This window comes from Eleutherodactylus coqui, chromosome 2, assembly GCF_035609145.1.
Source record: "Eleutherodactylus coqui strain aEleCoq1 chromosome 2, aEleCoq1.hap1, whole genome shotgun sequence".
NCBI classification, from domain to species: domain Eukaryota; kingdom Metazoa; phylum Chordata; class Amphibia; order Anura; family Eleutherodactylidae; genus Eleutherodactylus; species Eleutherodactylus coqui.
In genome coordinates, this window is record NC_089838.1 from 245,202,325 (window position 1) to 245,219,247 (window position 16,923).

The window sequence follows — 16,923 nt, forward strand, 5'->3', positions numbered from 1 at the left end:
ACAATAATGTCCCATTCATCCACTTGTATAAAAGTACTGGATTCTGATGCTATCACTTTTTGTCTTGACTACTGCAACTCATTACTAATTAGTCTTCCCTTTGCCAAACTCTCCCCTCTCCAATCTATCCTGAATAATCGTTCTTTTCAGAAGCTACACCGATGCCTTTTCCCTATGCCAGTCAATACACTGGTTGCCCTTTACTTCAGTAATTTAAACTTCTTTACCCATAAAGTTTTCCAAAGTCCTGCCTTGCCCTATATTCCTTACCTCGTCTCCATCTACCACTCTACCCATGCTCTATGTTCTGCCAATGGTTTAAGAGTATCCCCCTCCACAATCCAAACCTTCCACTGCCACCTCCATAACCTATCTTGTGCTGTGCCAGTTCTTTAGACAATGAATTTATTTTATTTCCCAACAGTCACAGTTTTAAGAGTGCCTAAATGTTTCTAGGCAGGCCTACTATTTCCCCTAATTTGATTCCTCTCCTCTTACCCCTGATCTCAGAACCAGATACAACAATATATCCCACACACTTTGCACACTAATGCACTTAATCTATGTACATACAGAAACTGGCTGGTGACTGGATCACGCAACATCAAGAAAAGATGGCTGGACCTTTGTACAGTACAAGCAGTGTTACCTCTTGTGTCACCCATCTTTCCTAATAGATTGGAAGTTCTTACAAACAGGGCCTTCAATACTATTCCTTGTTTATTAGTTTGATACTATGTCATATCTCATCTCATTTATAACATACATGTACTCTGTGAATTGTAATGTGTTGCAAAATATATTGGCGCTATATAAATAAGGATTCTGCTTTTGTATTGTACTCTGTGGCATTTTATGGGGTTACTCTGTAATATGGCATACCATACTGAACCCAGCAGAAAAAAACTCTGTATGCTTCCATATGAAATTGAAGGGATATACTGTAAAGCTACAGTAGGGCCATGGGTCCATATTTCAGGGATTGTATGGCCTTCTACATGAGGTCTAAACCTGGTTTGGTGAATTTCCATTTTTCCACTGCAGCCCTGTATCCTGTATAATCTTGCCATTAACTTCTCTAAATCTGAATGACGGAACACCATCTAGCTTGAGGGTAACTAACAAAGTGATCCAGCTGGGCAGAATAGCCAGATGTCATCTCTTCCTACTGAGACCTTTTAGTAGCCAAATTTTTGCATACAGAGATCTTTTAGTATAAGAAATACTATGATTTTACAGCCATGATGTCAGTGTATGCAGGCCTGCAGCATTTCTGGAGTAATTACAGCTATTGAGAATTCATATTTCACAGGTACATGGAATAGACTAACTGATCAGACAATGCCATTTAGTAAATAGGGTTAAATTCACACTTGCTGATTATTGTCATTAGCCTAACCCTGTGTGTACAGCTGAATCTGATTTGGCTTAGCATTCGGAGATTCCGCTTATGAATTTACATGCTGCCAAATTTTATGGTCCAGCTGATCAACAACATGATTTGTTTAAAGAAATAAATGAAAAAGCAACATTTTCTGCTGAACTATATGCCTTGTGGGATGTGATTCTCTAAAAAACAGATTAGAAAAAATAGCTAGCTTACCCCCACTGGTAATATGTATGGAGTGTACAGTTACAGAAGACGTCAAAAGGAACTTTTTGCCCCCATCAATAGTCACACGATTTTCTTCACTATGGTCCGGTCTCCAGGGCTGTAATTCAGGGTCTTCATGAGGGCAAATTCCTTATAATAAATGAAATGAAACAACGATTAACAAACTGTATCTAATGTATTGTTTATATGCTAACAAATAATGTAATCCATTATGTCATAAAATCTGACACTTGACCTAAATATTTTGTGCATGTTATCACGGGTCTTTATAATTGGGGGAAATTATTTATTTTCTCGTAAAAAGAATGTGAATCATCTTAGTCGTACAGTAGCCAAAAATGACAGCAAGGTTAACAATGTAACATCTGTTTTGTAACCAATGTAAATAATAAGAAAGTATCACCCAAGTGCTAAAATGCCTATTTTGCAAAACATGTTGCATTTTGGGTGCAGTGGACCTATAAACTTATATATAAATATAGGAGAAGCCAAATAAAATATATTAGCTACCACTAATTATCCATTTTGATTGTGTGGAGAGAAAATTATGCTATAAATTCAGAATATGTTTTTAATCTTTTTTCCCCTAAAGACAGACAATGCAGATGCTATGCGGTACTCGGGGAGAGGGGGACTAAGCCCTGGTTGATCCATTCCACTTTGCTACTGGGTGGCAAAAACCATGTAGGAATCCCTTCTCCAAAAGAGCTGCACTGTTCAACAAGCAAAGGGGTGAGGAATTGACCCATTGGTTACAGAAATGGTGTGGAGGGAAAAACAAACATGAGCTAGGGTCAAAGATAGAAAAATCACAGTGTGCCCTATGGGAGGCTTAAAAAAAAAATTGCATTGCACTTGCATGTAGATGTGATTTCTATGTGAGTGCAATATATTTTTACTGTTACTATTGGAGCAACATGCGATTTTCACGCATGTGCAGCGATGTGATGCGTTTTTTCATCACAATTGTGGGTAAAATTGCAGGTTTACAAGCGTGATATTGGTCGGAGTTTCTTGGACCAATGTCACAGTCGTCCATGTAAATATGGCCTTATAACAGTAAATCTCCCAAATGTTTGTAGCATAAAATACTATTCAGTAGAGTAAGCCAAGTATGCCAGAAACTAATTTGCAAGTCTGCCATAGTAACAACTGAAATGGGCCCCTTTCTGGTGTGTGTTCATAAACTCCTAAATTCAGAGTATTTCCTTCCCTTGGAAATATGATAGTTGAGTCTATCCCCTCATATTTTTCTGGAACTAGCACGGTGGGGACAGTCCTATGCAGTCATTTCACTTTTGTATCCTTTTTAACTTTTTACTTATGCTTATTATTTATTCATTTCCTCTTATTGTAAAAGACTATGGAATATGTCGGTGTTAGAAATAATTATTACTAATATTGTAGCATGTCTTATTACTATGAAGCAATAGATCTTCTTTCATGATTCCCCCAATGCATAAAACAAAGGGTAATGTGGTCAGCACATAACAATATTTATGACGTCCACTAAAGTCCAGACAACTTGATGTGCTCCCAATATTTCCCATATTTTGTGCAACCCAGTCTAGAATGTCTTACAATGGATTCAGCCACAGGGCTGTCACATTAAGCAATGACTGAAATCGGTTTACTTTGGCCAAAGGTTCACAGTTTATGCAGACAGACAAAACCAGATACTTATTTTCAACTATGTGAATTTGTATATACTCAAAAGCTGCATTTGTCTAATTTTAGAAAAGACCAGTTGCAAAACGTCTGTATTGTTCAATGGCCTGCAGGGAATGTGCTCTCTGTGCCCAAGTCCAACACAAATAAAAAGTGATGATATTTAAAGGTATCCAATAAAGATGTAACACCTAATACAACTTATTGGTTGTGATTCAATTTCCACAGCAGGAAAATGTACCAATGCAACAATTTACAGGTTTATATATTTTTAACTGTTATTACACTTAAATGCTAAAGTAAAAGTGCCAGTGAATTAAAGCTATATAATCACAGATTGCGTATTGGATCTACATACATGGACACCATTGATTGGCTGATCTAATCTTCAACATTAGAAAATAAAACAACAACAGCATAAAATTGATAATAATTATGATAAAATAGTAATAACAACATAACAATATTTAGAAATGATTCACTACAATATTGCATCTTATCCACAGGTTGTTGGACAGATGTGTTAAATGTGTCATTTTGGAGAAATTTTATTCACGTTTCTGAAATAGGAGTTTCCTGTCTTAACATAAATATTATTGAAAAAACCTATTTCCTCTTATTTTAGTTTTTGTAGAGTACAGGGTTACACAAAAAGAAGGAGCAGCTTTGGGACTTTAATTACAAACAAACTACAAAAGACAGGAACACAATCCGCACATCAATGAAAAGAGGAAGCTTCAACATCTTTTATGACACATCAGTAAGTTTCATTACCTCCCACATCGCAGCGCTGCTTCTTGTTCTTTACAGTTTATAGGAAAATGGCGACACCACAGGAAAAATTGTCTTATGTGCATGAGTTCACCAAGTGTGAATCCATTGTTCAAGTGCAGTGTGAATTCCAGGACCATAAAACTGTTAAGGAGACACCCAGCGCTGTGGTGTGGCAGAAAAATGGAATTTACTGGTATGTCATAAAAAACTTTAAACCTTTGAGGATTGTGTACTTGTCTTTTGTAGTCTGTCTTTAATTAAATCCCCAAATCTTCTGATTCTTTTTGAATAACCCCTATATAAATCATTCTACTGTACAGACACAATACCGCAAACTGTATTGCATCAATAGCCTCCAGATTACAGACTGGTGCAAACCAGGGCTAACTCACACACCCCACAATACTGTGAGCATCAGCCATCTTTGACAGCTCAGGGAGTCCTACTGGGCCTATATTACAAACCAGTAATGTGCCAGTGACTAAAGCCTCCATGATAAGTGACGCTTCTAGCAAAAAAATGTTCCTGTAATAATAATACTTGCAATGGAGAAATTCATGGTTTTTTTTCACAGGTTTGTATACAGTTAGTGAGTAAAGACCCTCTTTGTGCCTATATAAAAAAAAATCGAAGGCACAGTGTTCATTATGAAGCTATAGAATTGTATGGACACTAAATTACAGATCTCTAATGCAGCTATGCGAATGAGGCTTAAAGGGTTTGCTCACCTTTAAATTTGAAGACCAATCTGCAGGATAAGTCATTAATAGTTGATCAGTGGGGATTTACCAACCAGCACCCCAACCAATCAGCTTTTCAGCAGAATATGGTCTCTGTTTATGGAGCTGGAAACAGGCAGCTCTGTACACTATGCATAGGCCCAGGTTGGGATTGCTGGCACTGTTCCCACTGAATCCAACTTGTTAAATAGATTGACACAGTGGCCTGGTGAACAGCTGATCAGTGGGGTTCCTGGGTGGCAAACCCCTACCGATCAACTATTGACCTATCCTTGGGGTACGTTATCGATAGTTCAAAGGTTGACACCACTTTAAAGATGCTTCTGCTCATAGATCTGTAAAGCATCTAAAAATAATCTACTAGTAAGCACAAATATTGCCATCGGTTAGAATAAAAAAAGTACAAATTTAATGAAGGGGATACAATTTCAACTATCTGGGCAGAGCTCTCACTATTCTAGTTAATTTATCTTTAAAACTGTAAACTTACTTGACGCCCAAGAAGAAAATACTGCAGCAAACAATAGTAGAGGCAAAACTATTCCAACACTGCCCACGCTCATGGTTGTTGGAGCTCCTATTTCCTACAAAACACAAGACATTGTTAATTTATGTGGATGCTTGTTAAAATGCTCTCAAATTAGTAGCAATTACATTTCATATTACCCAATGCATTGCCTTGTGCTAGTTTACAGTGTCCAACATTTGTAGAGAGACAGCTCTGTATGTTGACCAGCCAGTGCTGGTGTTTTATATTGTCGCCCTCATCAGAAGACATGCACAGCCCTCTGCCAAGTACACTTAACCTCCAGCTTACACCCATCCCAACATACTGATTACAGAGAAGTCAATGGGCCTCCAAAGTAACTGACACAACAAGATAGCATTAGACATTATTCTCTCACTATCCCTGCTGTAGTCACTGTCACAGAACTTCTCCGGGTCAGTCAACATGACGAAGACACAAATTAGGGACATTTTATGTTGACACAATGCATTCATTCTCACCCTCAACACTTCTCCTGTGCTTGCAAATAATTATTCGTACATCACATTAATAATGACATAAATGTAAACTCGCTGCTATGTGGATTGTGCTATCTCTTATCTCTACTGCAAACCATAAGCAAACTGCAAGCATTAACTGTATTACAAGGACAGCAAAGCAAAACTTATGCATCAAGAATATTCTTTTAAAGAATTCCTTTGTTTTGTTAGAACTACAATATAATATTGCCTTATACTTGGAATCTGACCAAGAGAGAGATATGCAACTTTTTAATATATTTTCTGTTTCCATCCCTTTCAATACCCATTATTTTCACTGTAGCTTACAGCAAACTGAAGATCAGGCTATTTCTACCGAGACTGTAGGCTTTACGCCTCTGGTAGTAAAATAGAATATCTTGTTTCACTGACAGGAAACAGAGATTTTAAAAGAGTGAGGGATTGAAACACAAATTATAACACTAGCTTACATAAGACCATTTGCCCACACAGCAGATTTTATCTGTTGTTGAATAGTCTGAAAAAGTTTGACATGCGAATTTGGGGGGAAAAAAAACAGTGACAGAGCAAGATTTGAAAATTCATACATTTTTCTGTTTTATTTCAATGGAGTTTTGTTCAGCTCTATTCACATTCTTTGCACTATAAATTCCACATCTGCAATGAGTGGGCTGCTTGGGCACACAGTTGTATTATCATGATGTCTATAACATTATCTAGTGAACATATACCGATCCTGACAAGTTGAACAGTTTAAAAAAATAAGGTCCACTTCTGTATGGTAACTATTTAGGTAGTATTTACGTGGGCGATTTCCTCCTGCGAATTCCATCTGATTACGATATGTATGGAACTCACACAAGAAAATAACGCAATATTTTCTATGTTTCTATACACATGGGCAATTTTTCTTTCAGACAGAGAGTCCGAGATAGAAAAATCGTATTATCTATTTTTGGGCAAATTTGCCTATTACTTTCAATGGGAGCATGAAAAAAAGTACAATCTTTCTATTTTTACTATTGAAACAATATGCCTTTTCAAGTGTATGAAAATCATAGGTGCAGTGATGTTCACACTTGCAGGAAAAAAAAATCACAGATTTAAGAGTTCAGTATTAGTCCGAGTTTCAAGGATCGATATCGCACTTTTCCGCAAATTTCTGCTACTGAAAACCAGTTTCATACTTATGAATAGGGCTGTTTCGACAGAAAGCACATGGATTTCTGCAGGATCCATCCACATGCATGGAGTAAGCACAGCAATGTCTGCAACAAACTTGCCACATGTGAATATAACCCTAGGAGACACAATTTGTAGACCAGTCCTAACTGCTACCTGCACTCACCTCCATAGTTACATAATGCTGGCCCTTTCTATTGTTGGCTCCTATTAGCTGGAAATCTTTCTGCTAAATTTATACTTTCAGGAATTTTCACAGTTCTGGTTTCCAGTTATACTTAGCTTTGGTCACATAATCCATTGCAGCAAAATATTTATGTAGACCAGGAATAATCTGGTCCACGGATTAAACCCAACACTCAATCTTGCAGCAGTCCAATAGTAAGTAATGCTTTCATATCACAAAGCACATATCACCAGGTTAGCAAACAATAATGCCAGCTGGGTCAGGATATAACTGGATGAGTCCTGCTAAAGCATTTACTAAATCCATCTGTGTATTCCCTCATGGATAGGATGCTTTATGCAGTCCGCCTTGGAAAGACGCCTGGCAGCAACCCCTGGATATATATTTGGATTCCTGGCAAGACCAATACTGTCAAATTACTTCCAGCTGTAGATTTGCAGAGTCTCATCAGGAAGGCTGCATACCAGCACAGTGGAGCGGAGCACTTGCTCCTTGTGAGACTTTGAGGGCAGCGTAGGGACCTTTCTCAAGGGACGGAATTACACCACAGGACGCAGCCAAATGTGCAGATGCAGAATACCACACCAAAATCTGCAGGTCTAAGTGTGGATTTTGATGTGGAATTGCAGGCAGATTTAAGCCATTTTCAATTCCGCATCAAAATATGCAGGTAACGGCGGAATTTACCATGGCTTGCGGTGCGTCGTGCGGCATATTCCGTCCCGTGTGACAAGTGTCTTTGAGACAGGTTACTATAGGTGAATTTAGTATTGGAATTCTTGAATGCTAGGCAATTTAAGCATATTCTACTGCATTGAAGTATATACCCAAGAAAAAAGTCAAGTGGACTGATCTCAAAAGACCTCTGGAGATCTTCAAATAAATCTTAGGGAGTTGCTTAAGTGACTGTTTTAGAAGACCGTCATATATAGAAGCTTACACTTTTTTTATGTTCCTCTTAGCGATTGAAAACACTTGAATATCTGACAGATTACGCAAGGAAACATCTACATTCAGCAACACTGTCAATGTGCTCTTCTGAATATCTCTCCAGGCATTTCACGTGCTCCTAGACACAGCTGAATGTAACCTGTGTCATCATTTCACCTCACACAGTAGTATTTGGAATCATCATCTACATATTTCCAATGCGGTCAATGAGAATAACACATGGCGTCTCTCACAGGGTTAGTATAATACCTTCTGTTAATAGCATTCCCGCACATATCATTCAGTGAAAGGCCAAGACGTGCTATTTATCTTTGAAATGTATTATTCATATTCTGCACGGGACTGTGTTAAATATAAGTAAAGCAATATGTATCCTCCAGATAGGGAAATAGAAACACAGATCTGAAGTGGATTTTAAAAAATTATATATAAAATCATACTGTATATGCCAGATTGGAGTCAGGAAGGAATTGTTTTCCCTTCAATGGGGAAAATTGGCTTCTACCTCATTGGTTTTTTTTTGCCTTCCTCTGGATCAACATTGGGAGGGTAATAGGCTGAACTGGATGGACATGTGTCTATGTTACTATATATGCAAGTCACTTAAAGGTAAGTTTACATTTAACTCAGGATGCCCTATACTAGGACAAGGATATGCCAGGACATACGTTTTTCCAGTTTGTAAAAAAGCCAAGAATTTCATACATTTTTATAAGCTCACGGGGGGGAGGGGGGGGGGATGCTTGAATTGTGATAAGATATACAATTTATCACACTAGAGCTTATAGGTGGCAAATGGCATCTGCCATCCAGCCAAAGGCAGTATCCATTAAACATATATGGTTTTTTTTTAACAATGGTGACTATGGGCAGTGAATGGCATCTGTCAAGGCATACATCGGACATATATGTATTTTTAACTTGAGAGCCTATTGTGACAGATGGCCAACAGATGGTGCCTGGCGAGGCATCCATTGGACGGATATGTTTCCTTTCATGTTTGATTAACATCCTGCACCATAGCTCTTCAGATGTGTTGGGTTTAGAGACAAGATAAGGATAGACACATTTGTAAATAGCAACATAAGAGTTAAAAAAGAAAAATACACACTCCTGAGAAATAGTAGCTGGCTTTGAAACTTTCCTATATTGATGAATGGCCCACTCCGCACAAAGTGTCAGATGCACCTGTCCTCAGCAATTATCACATTTCATTCAGCCCTCACTTGCAAAACTAACAGCTAAGTTCAACAATACAGGTGAGGTGTCACTTCTGTAAAAAAAAAAAGCAAAGCACATGTTTACAAGATGAAGCTGAACCATCAAGTTTTCGTTCTTTGAGAGGAAAATGCATTAATCACATCATATAAAGCCTGGAGCTATATTCTGGCATTGGCAAGGTCCAATAAACAGCAGGAATGTAATAAAATAAACAAGCTGGGGAGAGTTCTGTATATACTGACTAGAAAAATGAGAATAGACAGGGCAGTACAGTATATACAAATCACATACCTGTGTGCAATGTTCTGTATTACATGAGTCTGCAGAAAATGCCAGGATAAGCCAATCTGGCACAGGTCAGGCAGTGATCATGGTAATCTTACTCACTGGAAGTATAAAGTGCTTTGTGTTTCAAGAAGGTTCATGCTCAAGTTCTAAATCAAGATAACACCCATTTCTCACTGTACGCCGCTCTTGCCAGTGTCATCAGGTCTAATCACAGGACTGTGGTAGAAACTATGTTGTTTAGCAGACAGCTCTTCTCTGCCTGTAATTACTGTCCTAGCCTATGATTTGAGATGAACTCCTCCTTATCCTCAGCATGGATCCATAGGTGATGTTGGTATGCAAGCTGCCAAGCTCAGGATACCACACAGCCCATAAGCACCTTGCTGCGTTTAAGTCTGTCGAGGTGAGTGAATACCTCAAATATGTAGATTAACCACAGGATGAAACATGATATCAAACACATGTAATCATGACTTATTTGAATTTGACAAAATCTGCAGGGACATGTACAGAACAGCTAAATGAGAACTAATCCCATAGAAGAATGCAAAATAATCTACATAAGGAATATAAAGTAACAAAAAAAGATAAAAAGCTGGGACACACAAAGGGGCTTATTTACTATTCAAAATACAAGTTTTCTGGCACAAATTATGCCAGAAAACTGTTTTACATGCTTTGCACCGTGTTTACTATGTTTTATAGACACTTTCAGACCAAAAAAAAAGGTTGTGGCCTAAATTGCACCCAGAATTGCGCCAAATTGCCACAAATAGCGCCACAATTTTTGGTGGAAACTAAGCCAACTACTTAGTGGTCTAGACTTAGATTACACAATCTTAAAATTCTATCATTCAACAAAGCTACGGTGATAAATCTGGTGTATTTTAGGACTGTCTAACTTTTAGTAACTGAAAACATTAATTCCCATTGCGGATTCCTAATATGAAAGCATTGTTCCCTATTTTGGATAGTGAGAAGAGTCATGCGGCCCTTTTGTAGAGCCACTGGTATGTAGCACATTCACCAAACAATATAACTTTACAGAGCCATTAATTCTAACTTTCCTCCAGCTGTTTCAGGCTTACATGGCAATATATAGAAACCATGCCTCTATGGAGCAAGACATGAGGAGCAAACAGACTATAACATTTACATTATTCCAATGTCAAAAACAATAATAACAATTTTGTAAATACGTTTCCCCCGATTTCTAAAACCCTGTGGAATATGTTGGCGCTATACAAATAAAGATTGTTGTTATTATGTATGTATTTAATTTTCGCAGCATAACCCAGACTTATCTTACCTGACTTGATCACAGACAAAACCTACCTTGTAAAATGCGCTCCTTAAACAACTTCTCAGTTCTGTTACAAAATGATACAGTTGAAGAAAAACAAATATTATCTATCAAACAAGCAGGTGCACAGAATTATTGTCACGTGACATGAACAGTATATAGTCAGATAGAAGTTACTAAATAACTAGTGGCAGATGAACCCATTTACAAGAGGCAGGTGCAGGCTTCAGACTTTGCTTTCAATAATACTACAGATTCACTCATGGAAAATAAGTTGGAAAAATAATACAGGAATGAAAACATTTATTTACTGGACAATATAAACAGCAACAGTATAAAAAGGCATCATGTCTCTTCTATAGAACATCACATTTTCATGACCTGTTAGAAAAAGAAATACTGGTGATGAGGAAAGGGGCAGCTGGATAATTGTGGTCTGTGGAGGCCATAGGGACTGCAGTGTAAAGGGACACCAGCTGAACAGTCTTGTCATCCCTAAGTTTTTGGAGTTGGGCATCTGTATTCAGTCAACATCAGAGGCAAGTAAAGTTGTATGAATGCCGCACTTTTATCAGGACTGTTATTATTAATTTTGATCCAGGATGGGGTGGATAGCCCCTTATATCCCACCATGGCAAAGCTACCTGTAAAACAGTACAAATGATAGATCAGACCCTGGTATGTTTTAGGTATGTCTTCTATTTATTTGTTATTTCTACAGTTAAAAACATGTATTTCTAACATCCTCTTGCATGATATCATTTATTTTCCTCTAACAAAGTTCACTGATATGAGTTGACTATATACATTCTCTTGTTGTACATGTAGCACTAGCATCTCCTTGTCCAAACTTCATAAAGAGCTGCTGCTTGCCATGGAAAGCTAGAGGACAACTGTTAGGCACTTAATCACCTGACAATCATCGGAGCGATGATAACTCAGTGAATGGAGGTGGAGCATGCTAGAAATCTCTTCCAGCCGACTATCGTCATTCAGAATAAACAGGCAGTCATTCATAGCTAAACTACTGTCTGTATACATGGGCCAACAGTTGCTTGGTTTTTAGGTGAGCTGAAAACTGAGCGATTCCAATAATTAAGCGATTCTCGCTTTCTTGCCCTGTTGGGTTCCATGTTTACAGTGGACAACAGTCATCCATAATCGCTTGTTTGAGCGATTACTCGGGCGTCTGTCTGCCAGTGTAAAATCACCCTATGTCTAATCTGTATGCTGACTTCTGTCAGACAATCTCTGCCTATGGTCAAATTCTACAATACATCTGTCTAGGTGGCTTTCCTTAGTTGAAACTTTCATGACTTCACCCACTGTTGATATAGAAAGGAACCTTTTGGGGCCAAATAATCTCTACCTCCTTTGGGCAAAGCCCACTTCCCATTACAATATATCAGCCCCGTCACTAAAGGCACTACACAGGTCTTTCAGGAATTCACTTCAAACTCTGCAAACAAATTTATACTCTCCCCAATGACCCCAACATCTCTGATACTAGCCCTACTTATTAATAAGACTCTACTAATTTCCCAGATAATTGTCAGCTATTTGATCCATGATGTCCTCAAAAGCCCTAGAGTAAGAGGTGTAGAACAATTAGAGACTTTCCTCCACTCTTCCATGTTAAATTATTTAGAAATACATGAACTTACTTTGACACTTAGAAAATTTCAAGACTTTATTCATGACTCAGTGAGAGACCCTATGTGATTCAAAACATTCTTATCCCTCTTCAAGCTCCCCCACAACCTTCTATCACACCTATATACAGGCTTATGACTTACCCCCAGTAAACCTTGGTTTATCAGGGAGTGGGAGAAGGAATTGAATATATCGCTTTCAAAAGAAGAGCTAGACAGCGTTCTCTGCAACTTTCTTGGTTTCTCTAAATCTGTACACATTCAGGAAAATTCAGACAAATGTCTCACGAGGTGATATAAAACCCCCTGCTTACCTATTCAGCCTAATTTTAGTACCATCTGATAGATGCTGGTGATGTAACACACACAAAGACACATCTCTACACTTATAGTAGAACTGCCCAGTGAAAAAACGGTTTGACAGCTATTAAACTAACCCCACAACTAGTCCTGTTATGGAAACCATACTGTATCTCCTCCCCTTTCGTATGAGCCTCCCAACCATGCTGCCCACGACTGCTAAATTCCTGATCCCACAGAGGTGGAGGGCATCTAAACCTCCTACAGTTTATGGAGAAAAAGGTCTCACAGATCTCTCGTTTTGAAGAATTGGAAAGTTGGGAATCTCATACTCGTACAAGAAACACATTTCTAACACTTTGGCAACCCTGAATAGACTCTGCAAAAACTTCCCTTAAAACATATTCCCATGGTATTTTAATCCTTTCTCAGTGTCATTTTGTAAGCCTGTTCAACTGTGATGTGTTAGCTCAAGAGTGATCAATGGTTCATTCCCTTGTTCCTGTTTTCACCATCTTTAAACAATATGTTTTCCTAATATATGAATATCTTGTATTGTGCTAAGACCTGAGTGTCTCTTTTTGCAAAGTCTGTACATTTGTCCATTTGTTCTGCGCTAAAAAGAAATTGCATTAAAAAAAATGTACATCACTTCCATCCCCTAATCTTCTATGTAAACCTGATCCATATGCTGCATGCTGTCAGATATAGGACTTTTTCTCTTTTTCACAGGATGTTACCTTTTTCATAAAGCACTATAGGCTTTGCAGATCCGAGTTTGATAAAAATAGACATTTCAGAACTTGATGGAACATTCAAAATATCTCGAGAGCAAATGAGAACCACAGATCTAGAATATAAAAAAATAGGATAAGAACAGAGCCAATGTTTAAGTGTTTATGTAGGCTACTGGCTCTCATCTGGTTGTCCACATACCTCTGTTTCATCGATACTTGAATGTAACTTGCCATTGCTTTAGTTGTTATTAGATCGCTGATCATTTCAAAATGTCTCTTGCTTACAATTGTTCCTGAACACGCGTCCAACACCAAGAAGAAAAGACCCCTCCTTTTAAACAGGAAAAGTTCCTCATCAACCTAGAACAACATATACAATGTGGAGAAATACTTTATGCAGGACTCTTTACTATGCTCTTAATTCCCTATAATTCAAATATCACATCTGAAGTGAACAATAAGTAGAAGAAGAAGCAGGGGCGTAACTATAGGGGTTGCAGGGGCCACGGTTGCACCTGGGCCCAGGAGCCTTAGGGGGCTCATAAGGCCTCTCTTCTCCATATAGGGAGCCTGGTACTATGAAGAAAGCATTATAGTTGGCGGCCCTGTTACAGGTTTTGTATTGGAGCCCGGGAGCTTAAAGTTACGCCTCTGAAAAGAAGTATTACTGGATTATACTTTGAAAAAATCCTACATAAAACCTAGAAAAAAGTCAGAATTTTTATTTACAATAAGTGATTAACTACTTAGAATAAATTGAGTGTAGACTATAAACCTACTACATGGTCTGGTACACAGAGGCTTATTCAGTGATGTACACAGAAAAGAGAGATCCCAAAGCAAAGTTTAAAATGCCCCTCCTCCCCCATTAGGGTGCCAGGCTTTACTTCTTAGGACAAGAAAGCCTGGTGCTTGCTTTCCTGTCCACATCCTTTTTAGGACTCTTGGGTTCCTGCACATGTTCTGGCCACTCAATAGGCAAAGGTATAGGACCAACCAGGACAGCACCCCCTCTCTCCAATGCCCCCATAGCAGCCACATGTTTTGCCTTGGGTTTGTGTATGATCTGTGTCCTATACATAGCTGGATAACCACCAACACATTTGCTTACACAGCTGACCCCATTGTGTTAATGAAAAGTATGCAAAGTAAAGAGAGCTGAGGCTCCATTACAATATTAGTGGTCTTTCTTTGTAAGGCAATCAATATCAGTTTGGTAACCCGGCTGCTCAGTTGTTTGAAGAAACTGCGTATTGCAGCAATTGTCCCATTCAAGAGAAGAGAACAACACTGCAATACTGAGCACAGTCACTACTAAATGTGTAGCATGCAGGTGTATGAGGGGAATAGAAACAATGAAGACGCTGCAGCGCTTGCTCTAGTACAGTGACTCCTTCAAATAGCTGATCAGCAAGGATGCTGAGAGTCAGACCTCCACAAATCTGATGCTCATGGCCTATCCTAAGGACAGATCATCAACATTGTAGTCCTGAAAACCCCTTTAACAAGCACTGATCTTAGTCTGGCATTTGGTCTTCATTCATCTTTATACTTGCAAATAGAAAGGACTACGGCAAATGGATATATGTCTGACGCTAATGCTTAGCATTATCCTAATTACTATTAATAATAGTTACTCTGGGTCATGTAATTAGCAGATGCAATCGAGCACTTGCACACATAAACTGCACTTCCATGTTAAAAAAAAGGAATGATGGGTAAAATAATGTAGAATTACAGTAACAAAAGGAGAAAAGCTGGCTAGTTTAAAAGACTTATTCTTCTTTAATTACAAAAAAATCCATAAACTTATAAATGATGGGTACCGCGTGATACTATATAAATGCAAAGACGCATTTCGAAAGTCACTGCTTCCTTGATCACAGCTATAGCTTACGAAACGCGTCTGTGTGATGACATGATATCATGCGGTACCCATCATTTATAATTTTATGCATTATTTATAATCAAAGAAGAATAAAAGAAGTGTTTTTAAAGAGCCAGCTTTTGTCCTTTTGTTGTTGCTCTTTTAGACGTTTGACTCAGGGTCAACCTGAGCACCAGAAAACCTTTAAGCCAAACCAGGGTAAATATTACCTACCAACCAGATGAAGATAAATGTTGTGTTATGTGTTTTGGAATCTAGAATTACAGTAGTTTCAAACAACCCCTTCTTATATGCTAAAAGTAAGGCACTGTCAGTAGATAACACTTTTAGGCCTAATTCCCACAAATGGGTTTATGCTGCGCTTCATGCTGCGGAAATCCGCTGTGTTATCCTGCAGCTATTAGGTTCTATTGAACCTAATAGCTTTTTGCCTTGCAATGTTCACGCTGCAGAATTTTACTGTGGAATTCCGCAGCGTGAAGGAAGTCGCAGCATGTTCTAATTGCCGCGGAAAAATGTGCGTCAGGCTCCCATTGTACGTGATACGTGATTACGCGTCACCACCCACCGCTGGTGCGTCATGGGACTCTCACGGCGGATCCGTAGAGGTGAATGGTAAGCACAGGGGCCGACAAATGCGCATGCCATCATTCCAGATGAGCAGAAGTTACACCCATGTACTTGCTCCTTCAGTGCATGCCAAGCACACCATAAATAAAATGCATCATGCATGCAGCGGCCATTGCTAGAGACATCCATCAACAAAAAAAAGGGGCATTTTTAGGAGGGAGAGGGAGGGATGGAGTCTGGACCCCAGTGCCAGGGGGACTGCCCAGCACACCAAATCATGGGAAATGCCTGTAGAGCTCATAGACAGGAATGTGTAGAGGCACAGATCTAGACAACACTACAAAAAAATTCTGCTGAAGTAAAAGTTCCCAGGAGCACAGAAGAAGTTTGGAACAACCAGGACTTTACCTAGAGCTGCCAACCCACCAAACTAAGTAATTGAAGGAGAAGGCCCTTGGTAAGAGAGGTGGCCAAGAATCCAATGGTCAATTCTGACTGACCTACAAAGATGCAAGCTTTGTAGATGCAAGAAACTTCCAGAAGGTCAACCATCACAGCAGCACTCCACCAATTTAGGCTTTATGACGGAGTGGCCAGGAATACGCCTCTGCTCTCTGGTGTTTGCCGAAAAAAATCTAAAGGACTCTCAGACTGTGAGAAACAAGAGCCTTTGGTCTGATGAAACAAAGATTAAATTTGTTGGCCTCAATTCTAAGTGTTATGTCTGACTGAAACCATCCCTAAAGTGAAGTATCATGCTGTGGGGGTGTTTTTCAGTAGAAGGGACCGGGAGACGGGTCAGGGTTGATGGAGAGCTGAATGGAGCAAAGTACAGAGAT

General features: G+C 38.9%; 2 protein-coding genes across 7 annotated transcripts in view; both read right to left on the reverse strand.

The window, feature by feature from the left end:
• Nucleotides 1–16,923, reverse strand: part of CEMIP (cell migration inducing hyaluronidase 1) — a 141,850-nt gene that overhangs the window by 79,745 nt on the left and 45,182 nt on the right. The window contains exons 2-4 of one of the 4 annotated variants that reach the window (XM_066592782.1): nucleotides 9,237–9,398; nucleotides 5,288–5,381; nucleotides 1,604–1,744 (exon numbers count right to left, since the gene is read on the reverse strand). In XM_066592782.1, the coding sequence (XP_066448879.1) occupies nucleotides 1,604–1,744; nucleotides 5,288–5,360 (214 nt within the window). In that variant the 5' untranslated portion in view covers nucleotides 5,361–5,381; nucleotides 9,237–9,398. Of the gene's footprint in view, nucleotides 1–1,603; nucleotides 1,745–5,287; nucleotides 5,382–9,236; nucleotides 9,399–9,637; nucleotides 10,053–10,969; nucleotides 11,005–16,923 lie in introns of those variants that run through there. The other 3 variants (XM_066592783.1, XM_066592781.1, XM_066592780.1) reach the window with 3 other exon arrangements.
• The window catches only part of LOC136612430 (inactive cell surface hyaluronidase CEMIP2-like), a 126,804-nt gene continuing 121,104 nt past the window's right edge, over nucleotides 11,224–16,923 (reverse strand). For all 3 annotated transcript variants that reach the window (XM_066592777.1, XM_066592778.1, XM_066592779.1), the window contains 3 exons: nucleotides 13,826–13,986; nucleotides 13,630–13,739; nucleotides 11,224–11,581 (listed from right to left, as the gene is read on the reverse strand). In XM_066592777.1, coding sequence (XP_066448874.1) covers nucleotides 11,433–11,581; nucleotides 13,630–13,739; nucleotides 13,826–13,986 — 420 coding nt within the window. In that variant the 3' untranslated portion in view covers nucleotides 11,224–11,432. The remainder of the gene's footprint in view (nucleotides 11,582–13,629; nucleotides 13,740–13,825; nucleotides 13,987–16,923) is intronic.